This window comes from Silurus meridionalis, chromosome 11, assembly GCF_014805685.1.
Source record: "Silurus meridionalis isolate SWU-2019-XX chromosome 11, ASM1480568v1, whole genome shotgun sequence".
NCBI lineage: Eukaryota > Metazoa > Chordata > Actinopteri > Siluriformes > Siluridae > Silurus > Silurus meridionalis.
Window position 1 is genome coordinate 16,189,092 of NC_060894.1, and position 27,629 is coordinate 16,216,720.

Here is a 27,629-nt window from a genome sequence, read left to right on the forward strand (position 1 = left end):
TTGGGGGATAAATTGTGCGTTGTTTGTGCAAATACCACATGAAAGAAACCGCGAGGTATAAATGGTTAATGAAAAAGTTAAACAACTGTTTTGGCTGATCTTTCCTTATGATGTCCAGGTTTTCTTGTAAATTTCTTAATGAGTATAATTGCGATCAAATCAATTTCATTTCCTCTCTCAGCCGCTGTGAAATGAAGCAAAAAAAACAGCTGTTAAATCCACACGAATATATTTGAGTTTGTGCAGTTTGCTAAAGATGTGGTTTGCAAACTGACTAGTGCGGTCTCTGACCATTCAATCTAAGGATGTTATCTGATTGTTAAAGCAACAACTTCGAGCAACATGTACTTGATGTGCTACAGGTGCTAACTGTGAATGGCTTACAGAAACCAGATAAAACATAACACAATGCATAATGTGACATCTGAAATCTGATTGAATAGAAACTCTAACCTAAAATTTTACTTGGGTGTGCTGTTTCTAGTAGCAGCCCACCAGAGATAATTATATGAAATGAAGAGAATAGACTTCTGAGAATAATGAAATATATATTCAAGGGGAAAAAAATATTAAATTGAAAGTCTGGGATTCTAATATAGTTTAGGCCAGCAGAAAAGGCCTTGCTGACCATGATTTCCCACCAGTGATAATAATGTACAGATGGGTGGTAGTGAGGGGTGGAGGGTAGGTGGTGCTACTTGGGTGCAAGGTTCAGCATGGAAACAGCTGTCAGCTGCCTGTTTAGGTCTGGAGGCTCCTGTAGCACCTCCCAGAGTACAGGAGGACAAACAGTCTATGGGGAGGGTGAGAGAAGTCTTTGTAAGTGATGTAAGCTTTCCTGAGACAGCGTTTCCTGTAAATGTCGAACATATAATTACGATTGAAGATACTACTACTACTACTACTACTACTACTACTACTAATAATAATAATAGTAATAATAATAAATTATGTCATTATAATAACTGAAGATACTCCTACTACTACTACTACAACTACTACTACTACTACTACTACTACTAATAATAATAATAATAGTAATAATAATAAATTATGTCATTATAATGACTGAAGATACTCCTACTACTACTACAACTACTACTACTACTACTACTACTACTACTACTAATAATAATAACACACACACACACACACACACACACACACACACACACACACACACACTTACTTATTCACACCTAAGTACAATTTCAGCTTGTTCAACTCTTGTAGTGTAGTTCTATATAAAACCTTTAATGGTTTCATTAGAAGGCAATATAAACATAATAGAAAGAGATATTCATATAGTATTTACACTATATAGACAATAGTTTGTGAAAACCTGACTGTACAATTTGTATATACTTTTTGAACATCCCAGTCCACATTTAATCCCCATTTTCTGTTATAATAACTGGCACTCTTCTGGTAAAATGTTCCACTAGATTTTGGAGTGTGCTTGTGGAGATCAAGCAATAAGGGCAATAGTTAAGTCAGCTTCTGCTTATGGAATTGAAGGTCCACATACTAATGTCTTTCCCAATGTGTCTATTGTAGTGCTTAGTAAGCAACTTTTTTCTAGCAATGAAATGTATGCAAATGAATGTGATCTGCAACCTCTGATCTCACTTCTTTATTTGAGCAGACAGACAGAATAATGAACATAAATGGTCTATGCAGACCTGGCTTTAGGTGAACTACTTACACTTTTCCACCAGACTGGCTCGTTGCCATAGAAACAGGGCTCAGGCTGATGCAACGTGATGCTTAGTTATTAGAGGAGAATGGGGTCTAGTTTGCTGTTAAAAAGAGATTTACTGTTGCTTTGCTACTCAGGTAAAAAATAAAATAAAAATGAAGATACTTACCACCTGTGACAGCTCAAGCCGACAGACTGGAATTAGAGTAAACGGGGAGCAATCAGTATGTGTAACCTGCCTGCAGATAAAGTTTATACCGTATCTCTGAAAAATGTTGGATCCTAAAGACCTTTACATGCTTTCATACTGCAGGAGACAATGTGACCAACTTCTAGCAATTCACACACATATCACTTTACTGATTGTCATACTTTCCTTAGTACTTTAAACATATGTAAAATATTTAGTTACAATACAAATGGTATCCAGTCATTGAGATCCCATTTATAAGGCAGGATATAATGCAGGAGCAAAGGTCACTGCTCAACAAATACATCAGATATAAAGTGTGTATATATGTGTTTGAATGTTGGGCACAGGAAGACATATAAACCTCACCTTTACAGAAATAAGCAAAATATTTGTGAATGCATACACTATCAGTGAAAACTATCATACTGTTTCAGTTGTATTTTACCTTTATTTTATTTTAAAGGACATACACACACATTCACACCTAGGAACAATTTTACAGTAGGCAATTCCAAGAAGAACTAATGTGTGTATAAAGAGTTCTTTCAGAAGATATGTATGTGTATAAGTATATGTATAAGTATAATCATGTTAAAAAGAATTTACACCCCATGTTGTGTTCATATAGTGTATATACTATATAGAAATAAGTTTGTGGACACCTGACTATAAGATCCGTATGTGTTTTTTGAACATTCAATTTCACATTGAGTCCCCAATTGGTGTTATAATAACCTCCACTATTCTGGGAAGATGCTTCACTATATTTTGTATTGTGCTTGTGAGGATTTGTGCTCATTCAACCACAAGGACAATTCATCGCAAAGGTGTTCAGTAAGGTCGAGGACAGAGCTCTATAGCAGGCCACTTAACCCTTATCCGTTGTTCTGGCCTTTTTTGGCAAATTGATGTTTTCATTCGCTGATACCTGCACGTGTGTTTCAGCTATTGGGCTGATTTTTTGCAAGACAATTAATTCTGCAAAAAAATTAAAAAAATTTTTTTTTTGAAAAATGATGCATCAGCAGTTTTCAATGTAGGAAAAATGCACCCTCTCGTGTTGTTCTGCCTGAAAATAGCCACTAAGTTTAGGTGCTGTAAAAATATATCAGATCAATATTTTTTTCCACTTTTTTCACTTAAATCTGTTAATCAACCTCAGTTCTGATCAAAACTACAAAAAAAATTTTTTAATATAGGATTTTTTATTTGTAATTGCCAATTGAATTAGTGACGTCACAGAAATGGAAAAAAACACACAAAAATTTTATATAAAATGTAACTGTAAACTGAATTTTTATTAACCATTTATCACAGGCTTGGATGTGTCAAAGATTGGGAAAAAACTGACTTTTATGCATTGTTAGTTTTTTTGCAGCATCAGTTTAAATTATTTTGATGATTTTCCCCCATTGACTCCCATTATAACGACATTTTTTTAATTGCTCCAAAATTACATTATATATGCATGCATTCTTAAAAGTTATTACTGACCTCTGTTGGAAAGAGATGAAATTTGTGTTTTTTACTGTTGCCAACTAGGTAGCGCCAAGAGACCATGAAATAGAGCTGTGGAAAGAAAACTTAAATTTCCGCATTTTCCAATGGCAAATCCCATTCATTTCGCTGACGGGGTTTTTTTTGTTGCAATTTTTTAGTATTTGCTAGTATTTCTGTGTTTGCGTGTGTGTTGCATGCTGTTTGCACGTGTGTGTGTGTGTGTGTGTGTGTGTGTGTGTGTGCGCGCGCGTGCGTGTAGTTTTGCTAGCATTGCAAGTGTTTACATCCACTTACCTTGTTTTATTTAGTGTGTACTTCTTATCAACAAAAGGCAGTAGGTAAATAAATCCACTTTACACACCATGTTTTAGTAGGAAACGCAGCAGCAGCCTTGCAGTCGTACCTAAAGCGTAGGCCGCTCGCGCGCCACACACACACACACACACACACACACGGTCGCGCGCATGCGCGCACACACACACACACACGCGCAAACCGCATGTAAACACAAGGTAAGTGGATGTAAACACTTGCATGCCATGGCCACATACCAAAAAGTTATTTTTCAACACGGTGAAAATTTATCAACATGGTGGACCTGTCGGCATATCATGCTTGTAATTTTTAAAGCCATTGATTTCTGCAAGCTCTACAGGAGGAGGCTTTTTTAAGAGGATGATATGATGTTTGTTTGCATGTGATTTGTTTGTTTGCATCAATTGTAAAGAGACAATCTGCAATTGCATTGTCTGTGGTGAATTTACTTGTAAAAATGCAATGCAATGCTAGCAAAACTTCACGCACGCGCACACACACACACACACACACACACACACACACACACACACGGTCGCGCGCATGCGCACACACACACACACACACACACACACACACGCGCAAACCGCATGTAAACACAAGGTAAGTGGATGTAAACACTTGCATGCCATGGCCACATACCAAAAAGTTATTTTTCAACACGGTGAAAATTTATCAACATGGTGGACCTGTCGGCATATCATGCTTGTAATTTTTAAAGCCATTGCTTTCTGCAAGCTCTACAGGAGGAGGCTTTTTTAAGAGGATGATATGATGTTTGTTTGCATGCGATTTGTTTGTTTGCAGCAATTGTAAAGAGACAATCTGCAATTGCATTGTCTGTGGTAAATTTACTTGTAAAAATGCAATGCATGCATGCAATGCTAGCAAAACTACACGCACACACACACACACACACACACACACACACACACACGCAAACAGCATGCAAACACGTGCAAAACACACGCAAACACAGAAATACTAGCAAATACTAGAAAATTGCAACAAAAAAACCCCGTCAGCGAAATGAATGGGATTTGCCATTGGAAAATGCGGAAATGTAAGTTTTCTATCCACAGCTCTATTTCATGGTCTTTTGGCGCTACCTAGTTGGCAACAGTAAAACACTCAAATCTAACCTCTTTCCAAGAGAGGGCGCTACTAATTTTTAAAAATGCATGCATATATAATGTAATTTTGGAGCAATTAAAAAAATGTTGTTATAATGGGAGTCAATGGGGAAAAATCATTAAAATAATTTGATCTGATGCTGCAAAAAAACTAACCATGCACAAAAGTCAGTTTTTTCCCAATCTTTGACACATCCAAGCCTGTGATAAATTGTCAAAAAAAAATCCAGTTTACAGTTACATTTTATATAAAATTTCAGTCATTATGTGTGTTTTTTTTTGCAATTTCTGTGACGTCACTAATTCAATTGGCAATTAAAAATAAAAAAGGCCTGGATAAAAAAAATTTTTGTAGTTTTGATCAAAACTGATGTTGATTAACAGATTTGTGTGGGAAAAAGTGGAAAAAAAATATTGATTTGACATTTTTACAGCATTTAAACTTAGTGGCTTTTTTCAGCCCGAACAACAGATAAGGATGAAAATAATTTATGCTGATGCTGCAAAAAAACTAACCATGTATAAAAGTCAGTTTTTCTCCAGTCTTTGACATCCAAGCCTGTGATAAATTGTCAAAGAAATTCCAATTTACAATTACATTTTATATCAAATTCCAGTCATTTTGTGGGTTTTTTTTTTACATTTCTTTAAAGTCACTAATTTAATTGGCAATTAAAAATAAAAAGTCCTGGATTAAAAACATTTTTTTTGTAGTTTTGATCAGAACTGATGTTGATTAACAGATTTGTGTAAAAAAAAAGTGGAAAAAAATATTGATCTGACATATTTTTACAGCACTTGAACTTGGTGGCTTTTTTTGGCTTAATCAAAAGTGCAGGAACTATGCTGTACCGCTGGACAAGGGTTAATATCTTCCACTCCAAGCCATGTAAACCATATCTTCATAGATCTGACTTTGTGCACAGGGCATTGGCATTCTGGAACAGGTCTCCTAGTTGACGTGAAGAGAAATTCGATTGCTACCGCATCCAATGATATCCATATAACAGTTTAGAGAAGTCAGACATCACAATAATTTTTTCCAGATAATATACATCAAATATTACATTGTAAATTAGAATCTAAAGTCATTAAGCAGTCATTCTGAGCATATTATCATGTGACATGGATGCCACATCTGCTGGTGCTCTTGATATCATTGTCCTGCTTTAAGACCCAATTACAGCCAAGGGTTAGAAAGATGTTAGAAAGATGGAATTATATTTGTATTATTATTTAAAACAGCATTTTGGCCAAAGACACAAGTGTTACATCTTCAGTGTTGTATTTTCTTTTCAAAGGATATTGCAATGATTCTTTTATAAATCATATGGATAGCATTAATTACACTTAGTGAGATAAATTCAGTTTAAGCTCATACATTATCTCATACATTAAAACATGACTTAAACAATCTGCAGTAATACAGGAAAGGCCAAAAAACTGATTTGTTACAACATCATAGTTTGAGCTTTTGCAAAGCCAGTAAACTTTCCCTCAAGCGTGACTTGCGGCACTATGTGCTTAAAAAGAGTAAATGGGGAAATTGGATTCCAGGTTTAAATAATTCATTGTGTGAGTTAAAAGTGTTATTCAGTGCTACCTTCATTTTGTTTCCTGTTTATAGTTTACATATTCACATTCGAGCTGTGCAGAAAACACACACATGGTCTTATAACAATAAACTTACATACACAATTCTCTGTCTTTATAGCCTTTTTATCCACATTCCAATTTGGCTCAAACCATAATCCATATATATTACATTTCTTGAATGTGTATTTGCTGAATATTTACAAATAAAAGACAGATGAGTAGCTTAAAATCAGAAAGTCAAATCATAATTTTATACAGCGGGTAAAATATCAATCAATCAAATTTTATTCATAAAGCGCCTTACAACAACCAAAAGGAGCACAAGGCGTTTTCCAGTAAAACAATAATAGACAATAAAATATGAGAACACATTGTACATAAAATAGCAGTTGAATCAGGGGCTACGTGTTAAAAGCTTGTATGAATAAATGAGTTTTCAACTGCGATTTAAAAACATTTAGCACAGTGATGCTTCGTATGAGGGAGGAGCGGAGAGTTCTGGCTGGTTGGTAGACCGTTATTAATTCGGCCAGGTAGGCCGGGGCCAGACCATTGACGGCCTTGAACACAAACAGCAGGTCCTTATACTCCACCCTAAACCCCACCGGAAGCCAGTGAAGCGAGCGGAGGACAGGGGTGATGTGTGAGTGTTTGGAGGTGTTAGAGAGAAGACGTGTTGCCGCGTTTTGTACCAATTGGAGCCGATTGAGAAGTGATTGATTATGTCCAGTTTAGAGAGCAAAATAAGTATTGAACACATCACAAAAAGAAATCAAACCATACATGTGAAATGACATAGGGAGATAGTATTGAACACGATGTATTTAATACTTCGTACAAAAGCCTTTGTTGATAATGACAGCTTCAAGACGCATCCTGTATGGAGAAACTAGTTGCACTAGTTGTCTTCAAATCTTGATGGTTCCCATAGGCCTCTTCTATGAACTCTGATATTTAGTTGATTCTATAGATTATTAATTGGATTCAAGTCAGGTGATTGGCTGGTCCATTTTAGCAGCTTTATTTTATTTCTCGAAAACAAATTGAGAGTTTCCTTGGCTGTGAGTTTGGGATCATTGTCTTGCTGAAATGTCCACCCTTATTTCATCTTCATCATACTGGTAGGTGGCAGCAGATTTTTATCAAGAATGTCTTAGTACATTTTTCCATTTATACTTCCTTCATTTATATGAAGATTGACAGTATGGTATACTGAAAAACAGCCCACACCATGATGTTCCCACTTTCAAACTTCACTGATGGTATGGTGTTTTTGGGGTGATGTGCAGTACTATTTGTCCTCCTAACATGGTGTATTATGGCATCCAAAGAGTACAATTTTGGTCTCATCTGACCAAACTATATTCTCGCAGTATTTCACAGGCTTGTCTAAATGTTGTGTAGAAAATCTTTAAATGAGCTTCAACATCCTTTTTCTTCAGCAGTGGAGTCTTGCGTGGTGAGCGTGCACACAGGCCATTGCAGTTAAAATTATTACTTATTTTCTTTGAAACAATTGTAACTGCTAATTTAAGGTCTTTCTGAAGCACTCCACAATTGGTCCTTGGCTCTTGGACAACTCTTCTGATATTCTTTTCACTCCTCTGTCAGAAATCTTGCGAGGAGCACCTAGTCGTGGCTGGTTTATGGTGAAATGTTCTTTCCAATTCTGGATTATGTACCCAACAGTCCTCACTAGAACATTCATACGTTTAGAAATCCTTCTGTAACCAATGCATCAGTATGTTTTGCAATAATAAGGTTGCAAAGGTCTTGAGAGCGCCCTTTACTTTTACCCATCATAAGATGTTTTTTTTTGTGTGACACCTTGGTAAACAGCTGATATTAATGTGCACTGACAAGGGCCAGGATTGCTTTCTATTTACTGATTGATTTCAGCCGGTGTCTTGGCCTTCCTTGCCTTTTTGCACCTCCTGTTCTTTGTGTTCAATACTTTTTCCCTGTGACATTACACATAACATTTATGAACATGTATAATTTGATGTGTGGATTGCATTGGTTGTTACCAACATCTGGTAAAGATTTCACGTCATGTCTCTCATGGTAAGGGAAGACATGCAGGTAGTTGGTTTGAAAGAGGCAGATGTAGAGGACAGGGTGGTATGGAGACGGATGATCCGCTGTGGCGACACCTAATGGGAGAATCCGAAAGAGACGTAGATCTGCCTTCTGGTGTCTCTACTGCCACCTGTTGGTCACATACTGAAAACAAAAAAGATTATATAATATCATCATCTTTCGGCTGCTCCCATTTGGGTCGCCACATTGGATCATCCGTCTCCATACCACTCTGTCCTCTACATCTGACTGTTTCAAAGCAACTACCTGCATGTCTTCGCTCACCACTCCATAAACCTCCTCCTTGGTCTTCCTCTTTTCCTTCTTCCTGGCGGCTCTATCCTCAGCATTTTCCTACCGAGGTACCCCATGTCCCTTCTCTGCACATGTCCAAACCATCTTAATCGGGATTCCCTCACGTTGTCCCCAAAACATCCTACATGCGCAGTCCCTCTAATAAACTCGTTTCTTACTCTGTCCATCCTCGTCACTTCCAATGAAAATCTCAACATCTTTAACTCTGCTACCTCCAGCTCCACCTCCTGTCTTTAACTCAATGACACTGTCTCTAAACCATACAACATAGCAGGTCCCCTATAAACTTTCCCTTTCACTCTTTCAAATACCGATCTATCACAAATCACTCCTGTCACTCTTCTACACCCACTCCACCCTGCCTGCACTCTTTTCTTCACTTCCCTAACACACTCTCCATTACTTCGCACTGTTGACCCCAGGTACATCAACTCCTCCACTTTCTCCATCTCTTCTACCTGCAGCAGCACCACTCCACTGCCCTCTATCTTATTTACACACATGTACTCTGTCTTACTCCTACTGACATTCATTCCCCTTCTCTCCATCACATACCCCCATATCTCCATGCTCTTCTCACCCTGCTCACTACTCTTACCACAAATCACAATATCATCCGCAAACATCATAGTCCATGGAGACTCCTGTCTGACCTCGTTCATCAACCTGTCCATCGCATCGTCATTGCAAACAAGAAAGGGCTCAGTGCCGATCCTTGATGCAGTCCAACCTCCACCTTAAACCAGTCTGTAGTTCCTACTGCACCCCTTACTGCTGTCACACTGTCCTCATACATGTCAGAGATAATTAATTATATAAAGGATAAAATAGTGCTATTCATTTTACCATTAATTAATAATTTGCTTGAAGAAAAAAAAAAACCCAACAACTATGTTTATAAGCTTTGTAGAAACACTGAGCAAGCTGTCAGCTGTTCACACAAATTGAATTATAGAACACAGATACAAGTTAATACCTATTTATTCAGTTGAAGCATTTGTTTCTTTCATTTCATCTGGTCTAGATGGGTAATTCCACAACTGGGTTGACTCCTAAAACATTAAACTGAAGGAAAAAAAGCAATTAAGCATTCAAAAAATATGCAAAATTATGCTATACAACCAAAAAAAAAAAAAAAAAAGACACTGGTATATAAATCTTCCCTAAACTGTTGTCATAAACATGGAAGCACAGAATTCTCTGGAATCGATTTGTATACTATAGCAGTACACTTTCAATGGAACTAATAGGCCCAAACATGTTCAAACATGACAATGCCCCTGTGAAAGCACCTTTGAAGACGTGGTTTTGCCAAGGTCTAAAAGAAAGAAATCAAGTGTCCGGCACCTTAACCCCACTGAACATATTTGGAATGAGCACCGGCTCTCCTCACCCCACATGAGTGCCAGAACACAATAATGCCCTTGTGGCTGAATGAGCACAGGCATACTGAAATTCCCATGGGCATACTGCGATCTACAGATGTCCACAAACCTTTGGTCATGTAGAGTGCCTTTTTACAAGATTTCGTTGCTGATAGACATTTTGCTCCTAAATAAGTTTTACATTTATGTGTACCATGTATAACTTTGTGATTTTTCCCAATAGGAATGGCAATTTCAATTTGTTTAAATAATTGACAGTAAAAGAAAGAAAAGAGAGAGAAAAAAGGGATGAATTATTTAAATTCACAGGTTTCGAGTGTTAAAATAATAACCATGCAAAACATTCTCTTTAACAAGACATAATAAATGAGTGCGAATATTGTCTTTTTTATTTAAATTTATTTATTTATTTTTCTTCCATTCATGTAAACAATACTGTGATCCGGAAACAGTTATACATAAAGACACTGTGTGAGTTCACAAGAAAAAAGAAATATAAACAAATACTGATATAGTGAAAACATCCGAATGCAATTCTTCCTAAAAATGCTGGAATGCTTAACATCAATATTCATAAATATATATTATATAGACCTCTACAGCAATAAACTTTCATTTTCCCCTCATTTTTATCACTGATAGGAAATGTAAAAAGTGCCATGTCTCCACATACACTTGAATCATTTGAAGCACTGGTTGGATGATAAAAAATAAAGGCAGTTTTGAAAAGAAACCTGGCATCATTCAGATGCCACTGGGTCCACCATTTTAACTTCAAAAGGTCCACAACTCCCTGATTACATCTACTGCAAAGGGAGGAACATTAACCTTCCTGAACAACTGCTGTTACAACTTCACAGTAGAGATCTAGATGCTGTCCAGTTTCAGATCTAGAGTTATTTTTTCTGGCTGATAAATCTAGATCGAATGCTGAGCTGTGTCGAGATCTCTGCAGTACATTTGTGCAAATACACAGAACAAATTATTTGTCACAAGGTATCTTTTTTGTTGAACTTCAAGGCATACCCAATAGCCGTTTCTAAACATTCCACTAAGGATCCAGCTGAGAGAAAGTCCAGCTCCACTTCAATAAATTTAATGTACACGGAAGAAGAGCCTCCATCCTTGGAGCAGTTGTCTTGCAAAAACCTATTGATGGCAGGCTCGGGACGACTACAACACTTCCCTGAACTTTGAAAGTGCTGAAAGAGGCATTGCTGAAGAGTGCGATCTTCCGCTATGCCGAGGTAGCAGTAAGTTACTTTGGATGAAGTCCTCCTTTGCTTAGTTCCACTCTCGCCAAGTTCAACTGAAGAACCAATGTTTTCTGAGTTGAAGTTACTAGTTTCTTCTTCCTCCTCATATCCAATAGCGTACAGACCATAGGTTTTTGGAATGCCGCCTGGAAGCAAGTACTGTGATCCGTTGCTGTAACCAGAAGAGCTTGTTTGTGCAATAGAAATCCAGTCCACTTCCATGTGGAGCTCGAGGCAGCGCGCTTCACTGATTGTGATGTCGAGAAATTTGTAATACACATTCTTCCAGTTCATTTTCTGCACCTTGGTCATGATCTCTCTGCCCTCTGTCTTCTCCGGGTTGAAGTACTCCCGCAAACGCTTCCCGAGGGGCACCTGCGAGCTGATCTCCGCATAGTGGTAACGGATTTCTTCCCGCCACCGTGTGTTGTAGCCTACGCCAAAAATGGCAAGCTTGTTGGAGAGGTGCAAACGTGAGAAGTCCGTCCATGTTTGGAAGTGCTCCCATTTGACATCCACTGATTCAAGGATGCGTATTACATTCTGCATCACTTCTTGCCGCCTGCAGGAAATCACAGCATGATGTGGGCTTAAAAAAAAAAAAAAAAAAAAAATGTAATTAATAAATCATCATCAAGTATTCAAGTTATTTAAATTTCATTTTAAATAATGTTTATTTTAATTAAAAAATATATTTAAATCTTTAAATACCCATGAATACACAAACTGAGAACATCTGCATATTCCATGTGAACACTAGTGAGATTTCCTGCAGAGGATAATGTAAAAATATAAATATTCCTGGATATGTCATTCTGTGACTGGATTTGCATAACAGACTGCGAAAGGCTCAGCAGCTCAAACAAAATTTGTCAAAATCAAGTCCTATACCAAATAGAACATTTTATGAGAAAATCCTTGTTTAAATAGAATAATCTGCATTAATTCAAATTAAATTATTTTAAAAAATTTAAGCTATGCAGCACAGAAATGATAAATCTAAATCTCAAAACTTGAGTACTGAAAAATCAATCTCTATAATTATGATTGCATTAGGGCCAAAGGATAGAAGAAAAATATTCTATAGGTAGAGTGACTACAGTAAGTACTTACTCAGAAGCCTCTGGTTTTATCTGTAAAACCCTGTTTTTTGGAAGTTGGATTTCCTCTGTAATACACAAGTAAACATGCAAATATAAAATATATTAATGCTGCACAATTGAACAATTATCCAGCAATACATGATTGCTGCATAAAAACAGAAACTCTATAATGTCTACAACAATAAATGTTTAATTTTTGAGACGATTTTTAAGAACTAAGAAAAAAGATGATCTAAATCTGTAAAACTATTATAATATATCAGCTGCTTCAATTTTCATTCTGCTTCAATTAGTATTGTGTTGTTATCATCAAGATAACATTTGCTACGTTTCCACATGGACGGTTAATGAGGTGATACCGGAGAAACTGTACCTCTTATAACTATCGAACAGATTACATAAAAGAATTTGTTTTGTAAAAAAAAAAAAAAAAAAAAAAAAAAAAGAAAGAGAAGAGAGATTGCACCCTGTTTTCTGAATTTTACAAAATCACAACAATAACAAAAGTTATGAGTGTATACAAAAAGTAGACCCTCTACAGATTCAAATTGTGTATTGTTGTTATCTGTACAATCAAGAAACCCACACAAAAAACCTTTTAATTTATTTTGCCATTATGAGCAAAAAATGCCACAAAACCCCAGAGGGTTAATTGCCAGATGTGTGCAACATGGCGGATTTTAGTGCTTGATGTGAAACTTGGCACTTTTTTACGCATCAGTAAAACAAATGTTTAGCGATTACATTTTATATATATATATATATATATATATATATATATATATATATAAAATATATATATATATATATATATATATATATATATATATATATATATATATATATATTTTTTTTTTTAGTAAAGAAAGGATGTTGGAAATAAATGCCTAAATTAAATTAGACTCTTTTATATGTATTTATATTTTTAATAAAAATTGTCAAACAGAAATGTGTTGCATTAATTGCATGTTAATAAAATTAGTGCCTATAAAATGAATTTGCATTAATGCGTTATTAATATGGAAAAATGCAATTTCATGTTTTGCAATTCTTTCCCCGAACAGTACCAAATTGTAACCGAACCGTGACTTAAAAACCGAAATATGTACCAAACTGCACTGTACTGTATTGAACTGTACTGTTAAACCTCAAAAATAAAGTGAGTACACCCCTCACATTTCAGTAACCATTTTAGTATATCTTCACAAGGGACAGAACTATAGAAATTAAATTTGAACATATAAAACATACACTATTTTGCCAACAGTATTCACTCACCCATTCAATTGATTGAATTCAGTTGTTCCAATCACTTCCATGGTTACAGGTGTATAAAATCAAGCACCTGGGCATGCAGACAGCTTCTACAAACATTTGTAAAAGAATGGGTCGCTCTCAGGAGCTCAGTGAATTCCAGCATGGTACCATGACAGGATGCCACCTGTGCAATAAGTCCAGTTGTGAAATTTCCTCGCTACTAAATATTCCACAGTCAACTGTTAAATAACAAAGTGGAAGCGATTGAGAACGACAGCAACTCAGCCATGAAGTGGTGGACCACATAAAATCACAGAGTGGGTCAGAGGATGCTGAGACGCATAGTGCACACAGGTCACCTTTTATCTGTTATCTTTCTGCAAAGTCCATAACTTCAGACCTCCAAACTTCATGTGGCCTTTAGATTAGCTAAAAAACAGTGCATAGAGAGCTTCATGAAATGACTGGTCGAGCAGCTGCATCCAAGCCTAACATCACCAAGTGCAATGCAAACATCAGTTGCAGTTGTGTAAAGCACGTCACCATTGGACTCTAGAGCAGTGGAGACGTGTTCGCTGGAGTGATGAATCATGCGTCACTGTCTGGCAGTCCGATGGATGAGTCTGGGTTTGACAGTTGCCAGGAGAACGGTACTTGTCTGACTGCATTGTAAGGTTGGTTTTCAGAAGTTGGGATCGGCCCCTTAGTTCCAGTGAAAGGAACTCTTAATGCTTCAGCATACCAAGACATTTTGGACATTTTCATGCTCCCAACTTTGTGGGAACAGTTTAGGGACCGTTTCTGTTCCAACATGACTGCGCACCAGTGCACGAAGCAAGCTCCATGAAGACATAGATAAGTGAGTTTGGTGTAGAAGAAATTGACTGGCCTGCACAGAGCCAATAGACCACCTTTGGGATTAATTGGAGCGGAGACTGCGTTCCAGGCCTTCTCGTCCAACATCTGACCTTACAAATGCGCTTTTGTAAGAATGGTCAGAAATTCCCAATAACACACTCCTAAACCTTGTGGAAAGCCTTTCCAAAAGATATGAAGCTGTTCTAGCTGCAAAGGGTGGGCCAACATCATATTAAACCCTATGGATTAAGAATCGGATGTTACTCAAGTTCATTTGCATGTGAAGGCAGACGAGCGAATACTTTTGGCAATATAGTGTATTTTAGAGTAGTCAATGTGCAGCTTGTATAGCAGTATAGATTTACTATCCTCTGAAAATAACTCAACATACAGCCATTATAGCCAAAATAGCTGCCAACAAAAGTGAGTACACCCTAAGTGATAACAGCTGTACGTCGTGTAACCATGCAAAGCCACATGTACAGTTTGTCATGTTCATGTTTTTGTCCGCTCAACAGGCCCATCAAATTTGTGTATCTTTAATTAGAGCAGTTAAAATTTGGTGCTTTGAGTACAATTCTCTCATACTGATCACTGGCTGTTCGGCATGGCTCATGGCCTCATGGCAAATAACTCTCTGAGGATTTGTGTGAGAACTGTTGCTCTCCACAACTATAGCCTAGATGGACTTTTTCCAACATAATACCGACCCCAAACACACTGCCAAGATGACAACTGCCGTGCTGATGAAGCTAAAGGTAATGGAGTGACCAAGTATGTCTAACCCTATTAAGCGCCTGTGGGGCATCCTCAAGCGGAAAGTGGAGAATCGCCATGGATATAACCTCCAGCAGCTCTGTGATGTCATTATGGAGGAGTGGAAAAAGATCCCAGCAACAACCTGTGCAGCTCTGGTAAATTCCATGCCCAGGAGGATTAAGGCAGTACTAGATAACAATGGTGCTCACGCTAAACATTGACAGTTTGGACACAGTTTTGACATGTTCACTGACTTTTGTTGCCAGTTATTTAGACAATAATGGCCGTATATTGAGTTCTATTTAGAGGACAGTAAATCTGTACTGCTATACAAGTTGCACAATGACTAAAATATATCCAAGTTTATAGTATTGTCTATAGTGTTGTTGCTGAATGTGAGGGGTGAACTCACTTTTGTGAGATACTGTAATTCTCCGACAATGGTTTTCCATTTTATAGGCATGACATAATGACACGCAACTTCCTGAAGTCTCACTTCATCACTAGGCACCTCCTCTAGTTTGTACAGGGTTAACCTCACAGCTGCATGAATCTGATGATCAGCCTCTTTCCAGTCAGTCCTTTGGTGGGATTGATTCCTCAAAAACTACTTCTGTAATGGTATACAAAGTGTTCAAATATTGAATACAGTATTAGACTTTTATTATTTAGAAAGTGACCAATAATTTGTGAGCAATATTCGATATGTGGATTGTTTTCTCACTAAACTGTATCTCTAACATGGTTTCTCAGCACTGCTTTGAAAATGGTGTACTGCAGCATAGTATTATCCTTCTGCTCTTGTAGCCCATTCAACTAAAGGTTCAGCATGCTGTTAGCGGCTTTTCTGCTCAACATGGGTGTAAAGAGTTTCTATTTAAAATCACCATAGATTTTTTTTATTAGCTCAAGCAAGTCTGGGCAATCTGTGACTATGTTTTTTGGTTTTCATGCCATTATATATGTATTTTTTTGTATACAAATCCTAGGAAATAAGCGATTTCTAAAAAAACACAAACCAGCTCATCTGACACCAGCAACCATGCCTTGACCTAAGTCAATGAATACACAATTTGAACTTATTCTGATGATTGATGTGAACATTAACTGAAGCTCTGGGCCTGTATGTGTGTTTATGCACTGCAGTGCTGATGCTGCTCGAGTTGCATGAGCACATGAACATTTATAAAGTGCCTGGTGCGTGTTTTGTATTTTGAAAATGTAAACCGCTACTTATTGGTGTCAGCAAACTATCAGTCAAGGTCAGTGGATGGTTTGTAGATGGTCACTAGGAATGTGAAGGCCCTTTCTGTCCATCCACACACACCCCTGCACCATAGCAGCAAAGATAATTTTTCCAGCTTATTTCTCAAAGTGTACAGGTTATAGTTTACTCACCAGCTTCTATTTCTCCCTCCTGGAAAGCAGCAGACAGCTCCTGACTGCACCAGTCCTCTTGAGGGTAATCCTCCATCGTGCTGCCATCCGACTCCATCTCCTGATAGAGGCCGCTGCTGTTTATCAGCACAGGCTGGCAGCTCTGAGAGTCCCAGCCACCCTGGCCAAACACCTTCTCCAGCTGCTCGATGGAGTAACTGCTTTTCCTCTTCCCGATGCCGTGCTCCTTCACGCGGCTGTAGCATCTCCGTAGTGTCTGTGAGCAACCAAAACATTTTCTATTTAAGATTATATTTCCAAAATTTACCTATAAGATACCTGACAATTCAATTGCCAACAACCATAGTATTCTACCGTTCTACATTCTTTGATGTTTTCAGGTTGATCGTTCAAGGGCTTTGAAGATCAAATATTCTAGTATTTAAAAGGAAGAAATTTTTTTTTTTCTCTGAATAAAATTAATACTTGTCTATCGATGGAGCTTCTGAGAGAATAATAAGCCAAACATGCTCCCAAATCAATTGTGGTTAAAGAAGCACAAAACCCATGACAAGATCAGTTTCTAAACTTCCGCCCTATTGGGAATGGGTGGTTTGAATTGGAAAAAAAATTAAAAAAATAAAATAGAAAGCATCTTAAAAAGCTCTGTATAGAGGAGTGTATCCCAAGATCCCAACATGAGTGTCACCAAGCTTATGCATTACAGGAAGTATGCATTAATCTCTCCACTGCAGACAAGAATAAACGAGTACTTGTATAAGTACAGATGATTCTGAAACCATCGCACACTTTGTTTAGGCTGTCAATAACCTGTGTTTTAATTTGACCAACTAAGAAATCACAGTGCATTTAATGTAAGTCCCATGTTAACAATGTCCTCTCTATTTACTCACCGTACATCATATCACCTTAAACGACCTGTGGTAATGCAAGATGTAAAATCATACAAAGATGCTACAGATCACAATAGAAGGATCCACGCTACACTAAAACACTATAAAACCAAACGTACTATATAAACAAAACCAGGTACATGCCATAACACTCATTGGAGCAAATTATGAGATTTATTATTATGGAAAAGTCTGTTTTATGTAACTATTTATTAGCAGGTCAATGATTACTGATGGTCAACAGTAAATGACAAAGTTAGTAAGAAAGATCTATCAGAAACACTAGGCATATTATATATGTTATATTCAGGTATGTCAAATGGAATATGGAATAAGTCACAGACAGTGAATTTTAATTTTGTCACCTTTATCAACAATCCAGCAGCAACGAGTCAAGCTTTAATAGTTATTATTATTATTATCAGGTTTGGGTTCTGTATTCTTTTGAACGATGAGTGCTGCTCGGCTCGGACATTACCTTCATCCTCTCCCTGCACTGAGACGGAGTCCTGTCATAACCGAGATCTGCCAAGGCTCTCGAAACCCGTTCATACATAGCCGGTCCGGGGGCTTTTCCGGAAAACACGGTCCCTGCGACTTCCAACTGCTGCATGCGGGCCTCGGCGAGTCGTTCGCTTCCCCACACGGCGATGAGCGCGTTGGTTTCGGACGGAGTCCACGACATGCCGCGACACACCGTGAATCCGCCGCCGCTGCTGCTGTTGTTGGAGGCAGAGGCCGAGCCGCCTCCGGCCCCAAGCGCTGACGATATGGATACATTCAAGGAGGGGAATCTGTTGGGAGCGGACGAGTCGGAATGGTACTGGTTGCCATCACTCAGCTCGTCGGATTCAGGGGACGGAAGCTCGGTTTTCGGCGTCTTCAGCGGCGCCGACCTCTCAGGAGAGCGCTCGGCGTTACTGGGGGCAGCCATCTTTGCTGCTGCTCTGTTGCTAAGAGGAGGGGTAGTGGGAAGAGGAAAGATTGCGCATGCGTACTCGGACCGTCCATGGCAGCTAGGAATTGACAATACCATCGATTCTCTTTTTGTTCAAAACCAAATCGTATGAAGACTGGCATCACGGTACTGCTCCTCACAAAATGTTTTCTTGTGTATGTAAAGAAATGTGTAAATAAGGCCATCAAGTATTATATCTGAAATCACTCATCAATCAAGATTTTTCTTTTTTGTAGCGTTTAATTAAAATGTAAATGTTGGACAAAAAGTAAATCTTGCATTTGAAAACAATCAATAAAATAACTAAAAACGATTAAAACCATTTTGATAAGCATAAATAAATATTTAAAAGTAAATGAACTACAAATATGGGCTAATTAAATATGTTCTTATGAATAATATTCAAATTAAAATTGATTAGACAACCCTTAGAAAAGGTAAAATAAAAAGTTTGGTAATGTAACATTTTTTGTGAAAAACAAATGGTTAAAAAAGTGTAACACACTTAAATACACAATCTATCATGTCCCTTGTTGAACACTTTTCCCCTTCACCCAACTTCATATCACAATATCACATGCATGTTTACAATGCTAATTCTGAAATTGAAATAGATCATTTATTCATTTTGTCCACTAGGCGGTGATGTCAGTCTTTTTTGCAAGCAGCAGGATCAGGATAAAACTTGGTTTTGATTGGTAACTGAAAATATATGGAATTATGTGGAGTAATTGAGCACAGTGTATTGTAGAGTTGAATATTTGCACTTCTACAATATTTATTACAGATTATCAGGGCACAGGACCTATAGACAAAAAGGTAGTATTCCACTGCCGCAAAGTTTAGATAGTCTTTTAGAACTGTTTTACACGGTTTATGAGTGTACACTATGGTCTTCGATGTACAATATGTTCTTGGTAGTTAGTTTTTTTTTAAACATAATAAACTCAGCTCTGCTACAACAACTCATAACTGTTTGTAAATTGGATTTTCTCCATAAAAGTTATGTCAACATTGCACATCAACAAGAGCCTAGAAAGACATGTTTATATGCTTTGGTGTTCTACTTAAGTTATGTGTACAACCAATAAAATCTAATAAAATATGTAATGTAAAATATATATTGGACAAAACATTACAATTGATGGGCTAAAAATGTAAGCCGTGAATCGTTTCAGTCTGAAACGTGATGACTTTCCCTTTTTAATATTTGCACACTAAACATCCAGATTTACTGTCCTTTGCTACATTTTTGCTGAGATTCTTTTTTTAATTTTTCTTTTCCTTTTTTATAAAATTTTGTAACAATCTGAGTAAATAACTGTAGTTGCTGCTATCTATAAGTTTAGGCTTTTTAAACATTTATTTATTTATTTATTTATTTATTTATTTATTTATTTATTTATTTTATTTACCATTTTTTAATCAGCAAGTACATAACATTTTTTTTACATTATAAAATGTGCGTATATGCTTGCAATTTCTTTCATTAAAAAGTTGTCTATATTTGACAGTTTGGCATAAACTGGTCCTAACTGAACATCTCTTTATGTTGGCTTTTAAAACAATAAATTAGCTTTAGTGCAAACATTTAAACAATTAATACATATTTACATCTTTTAAATGTTTCCCTCTTTCTCTCTTAAAAAAAAAAACTAGACTACATTATTAACCTCTTAACAATTATAAACATATATAATGTGCCCTGAATTATCTTTTTTTTTGTTACTGTAAGCATTAATAATATCGTGTTTTTCTTAGATAATAATTTTGTATCGATAATGAGGCAGCTCAAGGTGATTGTTGCTAAGGGAGATTAGTGAGCTTATTCCCTTGTGTCTTTTCCCAAGCTTGCTATGACTTCATGAACATTTTTAAAATTGTAACTTTATCAGGTTTTTTTTCACATGTTCAACTTCACGTTGTTTAACGTGCTCCACAGTGTCTAACATTCTACATCAGTTACTGAACAATGTTTCCAAACATGATTTCATCACTTTCATTACTGTCAAAAACTTTTTGTTCTCTATAGCAGTTAAAGCAGCTGCAATAGAAATTGCACAGATGTCTGTGTTTAGTAAATTAGTATCAGATGCCTGACATTGAATGGTGTTTTTTACAGCATTGTTTTACAATGTCTTTCAAAACACATTTACATTTTTATTTGCGGTATTTAGCAGTCGCCCTTGTCCAGAGTGACGTACAAAAGTGTTTGGAGTCCCTAGAAATAAATTAATCTACACTGGCATGCTAGATTACAAACTTAATATAAACATAGCTCTTGATTTTTACAGAGCAAACTTGGAAAGTGCTAATTTAGGTGTTTTAGGAAGAGGAAGGTCTTCAATTGTTGCTTAAAGATAGCCAGGGACTACGCTGTATGGACATCTAGGGGAAGTTGATTCCACCACATCATTGCCAGAACAGAGAAGAGCCTTGAAGTATACTTACCTCTCATTCTGAGAGAAGGTGGTACCAGTCGAGCAGTGCTGGAGGATTTCAGACAGTGTGGTGCAGTGCGAGTTGTGATGAGGTCTCTAAGGTAAGATGGTGCTGGTCCATTTTTGGCTTTGTAGGCAAGCATCAGTGTTTTGAATCTGATATGTGCAGCTACTGGAAGCCAGTGAAGGGAGTGGGCAGATTGAACACAAGTCATGCAGTTGCGTTTTGGATCATTTGCAGTCTACAAATAGCGTTCAGAGGAAGACCTGCCAGCAGAGAGTTGCAGTAGTTCAGTCTCAAAATGACAAGAGACTGAACAAGCACCTGGGCAGCTTGTGAGGAACAGAAATGGTCAAATCCTTTGGATGTTGTAGAGAAGAAATCGACAGAAACAAGCCACATTAGCAAAATGTGAGGAAAAGGACAGTTGATTGTCCATAGTTACCCCAACGTTACAAGCAGTAGCTGAAGGGGAGAGCAGAGAGTCATGTAATTCAAAGATCTTGACCTAGAGAAGAATCACCTGGGTGATTTTGCTGGGGTTGAGTTTTAATTGATGAGCACTCATTCATGAAGATATGTCTGTCAAGCACACCGAGATCCGAGCGAAGCTGTGGTATCTGAGGGAGAAAATGCTGTTCCGCAGATACCGAGGCTCCTGAGGGTAGACAAAAGGGTCTTGTGGCTGACTGTGTTCGAATGCTGCTGAAAGTTCCAGGAAGATAAGTACGGATGACAACTTGGCTGATCGAGCAGCATGCAGTTTCTCAGAAACAGCCAAAACCGTCCGTCTCTGTGGATTGTGCCGCTTTGAAACCAGACTGGTTTGGATCATAGAGGTTGTTTTGTAAGAGATAGACAGACAGTTGGTTAAAACAGTGTGTTCCAGAGATTTAGAATGAAAGGAGGGGTGATACCAGTCTGTAGTTGTTGATATCTGATGGATCCAGAGCAGGTTTCTTTAAGATGGGAATGACCCTTGCTTGAAGGTAGTTGGCACATAGCTGGATGTTAAGGACCCGTTGATGATTGTGGAGATGAAGGCAGGAGATTTTGTGAGATGGTCTGAAGCATATGGCAGGTGGTGGGATTGCAAGATTGGATGACTTGCAGTATGTCATTTTCTGTTGAGACACACCTAGTCTTCTGTTGAGAAACACCTAGTCTTGAAAAACACATGCTTGTTCCTTTTATTTCCATGCAACAAACATATTTTGACCAAACAAATATAGAAATGTACAGATGTTAAACCTTTATTTTCATTGAATCCCCTATTAGCATGAATAACATCTTTGCACACTTTTGGCATCTGTACATTTAGTTTCTTCAAATATTCAGCTGAAATACTTTGCCATGCCTCTTGTAAAACTTCTCAAAGGTGTTCTTCACTTGTTGGATGTTTCTCCCTAACTTTGTGATCCAGTTAATCCCAAAGTAGTTTGATAGAATTTAAGTGTGGTGACTAGGCCATTCCATGATAGATAACACTCCAGTTTTGTTTGCTCTCAAAATAATGCTTACAGAGCTTGAACGCATGCTTCAGTTAAATTGTCTTGTTGAATGGTGAAGTTGGTTCCAATTAGCTACAGTTCAGATGGACTAGCCATGTTGGGTCAATATTCCTCTCAGCCTAAATAAATCCCCAAACTTTCCTGCTCCAAACACAGCCCCAAACCATCAATCTTACACCTCCATGTTTGACTGATGGTGTGAGGCAGTTTGCTAACATCTTTCCTGTCTAACATCTTTCCTCTGTCTATTATTTTCTCAATTAAAGTTAAAAAATCACATTTTGGACTCATCTGACTACAGAACTGTCTTTTTTTTCTCATTTACTGTTCAATTATTTTGTATTTTTACCTTTTACATAGTTTGTTGCACAAAAAACAAAAGGAACATGCATGAATCTTAAAACTGATAAAGGTCTAGGTGTTTCCAAACTTTTGACAGGCAATGTACATACTAGTGGTGTAATTCTGATAAAAAATAATAATGGTTATTAAAAAACTACCAAATGTCGTTTGATCCTGATGCTAATAATAATTATACAAATTGTATAATCTAATAATTTTGTACAAGGAAAAGAATAACTCATTCATTACTATTTAATTGTTTCCTTATGTGGCCTTACTACTTAGAGCTGAATATTTAGCAACTTTTAGTAAAAAGTATTTTCACGTGTAATTTTTTCTTGTTTTTTTCAAGGCATATGCAAATCCTAAGTGCTTTTGCATAGTGAACTAGTGAATGCCTTTGACAGATTCTTTTATGCAAGACACTAAGCAACTTATATGGCCAGTTAGACACTTGAGACAAAATCAATCGTCCTTGCTTGAAATTACGTGTGTCTTTGTGTGTGCATTTCCAATTTCAAGGCCATATAACACATCCCACTACATATTACCCTAAAAGTAGTCAATATCAATCTAGGGTTCTCCTTGAACAGGTGATATTGTACATAAGGCATGTGGCATGCGGCATATGTCTGAGGCACTGCTGGAGCAAATGAAAAGTAGGTGTGGAAGTAAATCAAATGCATCTTATGTTCAAAGCTATAAGAAAGCTTTATTTGTTCATAATCAGAAAGGCAAGAATAGTGCAGTATTAAACACTTAGAGAAAACTCAGGGTGAATTTAGGGTCAGTTTACATTCCCATGACCAAACTGACTACACTTCACCAGCTTGCATTGATGGTGATAGATTGGCTGTAACTGACTAATTGCTGTAAAATACACTATATGCACAAAAGATCCGTGTGTGCTTTTTGAACATCTCATTCCAATTTATTCTCTATTCAATGTTATAATAACCGTCACTCTTCTGAGAAGATGTTCCACTAGATTTTGAAGTGTGCTTGTGGAGATTTGTGCTCATTTAGCCAAAAGGGCATTAGTAAAATCAGGTACTGATGTAGGATGAGGAGCTCTGGGGTGCACTCAGTGTTCCACTTCATCCCAGAGGGGTTCAATAGTATTGAAGTCTGAGCACTATAGTACGCCACCTAAAATCTTCCACTCCAACCCATTTGAAGCATTTCAAGGAGTTGGCTTTGTGCACAGGGGCATTGCCATGTTGAAACAGGTTTCAGTCTCCTATTGAAGGGAACACTTATTTCTTCTACATTGAAAAGATATCCTATACAGTTGTGTCTCCATATTTGTGGTAACAGTTTGGGGAAGAACCATATATGGCTTGTCTGAATATTTTAATCTATATACATGATAAATGAAAAAGTTATTTTCCGTTTTCACAGGGATTAATAATTATGCATTTATTGTTGTGCTTTCGTACTTTAAGAAAATGTGTAAATTAATTTCCCATTATACTGTATTAATATAAATATGCACTACCATAGTCTTAGATAGATTATCATGGGGGTATTTTCAGTTTGCAGATTTATACATATGCATAAGTCCTACATATTTTATAAGAGTATATCTACTAATTTTATTTTGTTTTCATAAAACACATTACATTCCTATACTTTAAAATGAGACATTTATGAACACAGATCTTTGGTGGCATCTGGTGGTGAGACTCAAAAACCCTCTTTTATTATAATTAATTTAAAATGATAAACTTACCCTTATGTTCTATCCAAATCTTTTTTTGTACTTTTTTGTTGCCCATACCAGAGGTTATACACCAAGTGAGCATAACATTAAGAAATTACAACATTATGACTGGTAAGGTTAATAACACTGATTGGCACCTGTTAATGAGTAGGATATATTAGGCAGCATGTGAACATTTTATTAAAAAATTTAGAAGGAAAACTGTAACGCGTAACGATTTGAGCACGTTTGACAAGGGCCAAATTGTGATGGCTAGACGACAGGGTCAAAATATCTCCAAAACTGCAGCTCTTTTAGGGTGCTCCCGGTCTGCAGTAGTTAGTATCTGAAAAGTGGGTAAAGGAAGGAAAGGTGGTGAACCAGGGACAGGGTCATGGGTGGCAGATGAACAGATGAACATGAGGAGTAAAGGTTGGCCTGTGTGGTCTGATCCAACATATTGTTGAAGAAGTTAATGTTTTTAATACCGGACATGTCAGTACTTTATTGGCAGCAAAATTGGGACATACACAATATTAGGCAGTTGGTCATAATGCTATGCCTGATCGGAGACCATAAAGTTATGCCTTGTCAATGTATTGTTTTCTGATTATAATACTTATTTGACTTACAAGTAACAAGTTTTCAGAAGGGTTGGACCTACACACCTCTCAGATTTGCTGGGAGACATGTATCCCTAAATCTCTCTTTGCAGAAAGAAATAAACCAATATAATATACACATGTCCTTGTCCCTACACATTGCACTTTTTTAGCTGGTACTGAAACTGTAAATTACAACATTTTTGCAGATATGATGCTGAGATGCTACAACACTTTTGGTAAACTGTGCCAGTGAACTAATGTATGCTGGTTATGCTATGATTAGTATTGCTGTATGCTGCATAACCAATCAATCCGGTGATAGGAAACTATTCTGTTTAATCCACTCACTCAGATGCACATCTGTTTTGACCAAGACAATAATTTACACTGTTACTAAATACAATGGCTAATTAATTAATATAGCAGTTATGAATAAAATAATAGATGAAGCTAATAAATAAGTGTGTTTACAAGGATTTTGAAAAACAAAAATCCATTTTATTTAGAAAAAATTTTAAGCAGAAAATATGGACAAATATCATCACATAATTTATATTAAATACCACTAAACTTGAATCTGCTATAAGTTAGGTAGCACATGCTCTTGTTAATAAAATTAATAAAATTACAAATAATTAAAATGTGGTGGAATAATTCACTCTTGAATGCCACATGCAAAATGAAAAATTCATTTCAATTAATTTTTATTTGTATAGCACTTTTAACAATAAACATTGTCTCAAAGCAGCTTTACACAGATAATGTAATGATAAAAATGAATAAGATGTTCTTTATAAGTGTAAGTTTATCGACCGTGGTAAGGAAAAACTCCCCGAGATGGCATAAGGAAGAAACCTTGAGAGGAACCAGACTGAAGAGGAAACCTATCCTCATCTGGGTTGCACTGAAAGTCAATTTATTACTGATAAACGATGTTGAGGTAGTGAGTTAGTGTAGCAGACTGTTGACATTAACTACAGACCAAATCCATCCTCAAAGCTCCTGTTCTTACTCCTGAATTTCATGGAACCACCCTAACGTTAATGAGAAACTATCTCCAGTTGCACAGAGTGGCCACTAATCGAAGAGAACACTATCCAGAGGCAGGCCTGGACAAAGTGGGAAGATCCAAGGAGGGAAGAGGGGCAGGAACAGTGGTTACTGGAACCTCAGGAGCACGTTTAACTCAACCGAGAGAGAGAGAGAGAGAGAGAGAGAGAGAGAGAGAGAGAGAAAGAGAATATCTCTTTGTCTTTCTTTCTCACTTTAGTTCATTAATTACTAATGATTAAAGCTCACACTATACAATGCTGTGCGGAACAAAAATGTCAAGCTTTTAACAACACATTATTGGTCAGGACATTAGGGAGAATTTAACAAATACATAAATGTATAATGTATAAGGTCATTTTGAAATTCTCTATCATGCAAAGAACAAAGTATGCGCAAACAATAGAAATGCCACTATCATCAATGGTCCAAAGCTCATTTAAAATGTACCGAGGCAAAGTTTAAAACTGTTCTATTAAATTCAATTAATTTTTATTTGTACAGTGCTTTTAACAATGGACATTGTCTCAAAGTAGCTTTACAGATATAAAGCGGTTAAAAAAATAATGTATATGTTTGTTCATTATAAATAAAAGAATGCATAATTGTGTTCTTTATAAATGCTATGCTCTGTGGTCAGATTGAAATTTGAATTTATTTTTGGAAACCATGGACAAGATGTCCTTTTTGGACTAAAGAGGAGAGGGATGATCTGGCTTGTTATCAGTGCTAAGTTTAAAAAAACTGCATTTTTTTTTGGTAAGGGAGTGCATTATTGCCTGTGGAATGTGCAGCTTGTATCTATCTAGTATCTATCACAATAACATGACTTTGTAGTATAAGAGTCTGCGTGCTGAACTGGCCTGCTTGCAATCTAGACCTTTCCCCATTTTAAAACATTTGGTACATCATGAAGTGAGAAGAATGTAACAAAGTACAACCCAGAACTGTTAAGCAGCTAGAATCCTATATCATATGACACATATAGGACAACATTCATTTCCCAAAACTAGTCTTCTCAGTTCTTGGATATATATATATATATATATATATATATATATATATATATATATATATATATATATATATATATATATACAGTTGTGTTCAAAATTATTCAACCCCCACTGAAATTGATTGTTTTGGTCGGTTTGACATTGATTATGATCATTCAGTCATCCTGCTTACAATTAAATCAAAGAGGCACGTGTAGGTCAGACAAATATAACATAACATTTATAATGAAATAACCACAAATGTCTTTTCTGAGCTCACATCAT

At 36.8% G+C, this 27,629-nt stretch overlaps 1 protein-coding gene and 2 long non-coding RNA genes across 3 annotated transcripts in view; 2 read left to right on the plus strand and 1 right to left on the minus strand.

Moving 5' to 3' along the window:
* LOC124393361 overlaps positions 1 to 17,011 on the plus strand; it is a 25,527-nt gene extending 8,516 nt beyond the window's left edge. Inside the window, exon 3 of the long non-coding RNA XR_006927313.1 lies at positions 16,877 to 17,011. This is a non-coding gene — a long non-coding RNA (uncharacterized LOC124393361). The remainder of the gene's footprint in view (positions 1 to 16,876) is intronic.
* On the minus strand, positions 10,469 to 19,684 carry LOC124393358 (myb/SANT-like DNA-binding domain-containing protein 2). Its single transcript, XM_046861114.1, has 4 exons — positions 18,218 to 19,684; positions 16,847 to 17,102; positions 12,585 to 12,639; positions 10,469 to 12,060 (listed from the first exon to the last, which is right to left on the minus strand). The coding sequence occupies exons 1-4, from the start codon at positions 18,773 to 18,775 to the stop codon at positions 11,205 to 11,207; spliced, it is 1,725 nt and encodes a 574-aa protein (XP_046717070.1). The 5' UTR covers positions 18,776 to 19,684; the 3' UTR covers positions 10,469 to 11,204.
* Positions 18,751 to 27,629, plus strand: part of LOC124393360 — a 13,376-nt gene continuing 4,497 nt past the window's right edge. The window contains exon 1 of the long non-coding RNA XR_006927312.1: positions 18,751 to 18,823. This is a non-coding gene — a long non-coding RNA (uncharacterized LOC124393360). The remainder of the gene's footprint in view (positions 18,824 to 27,629) is intronic.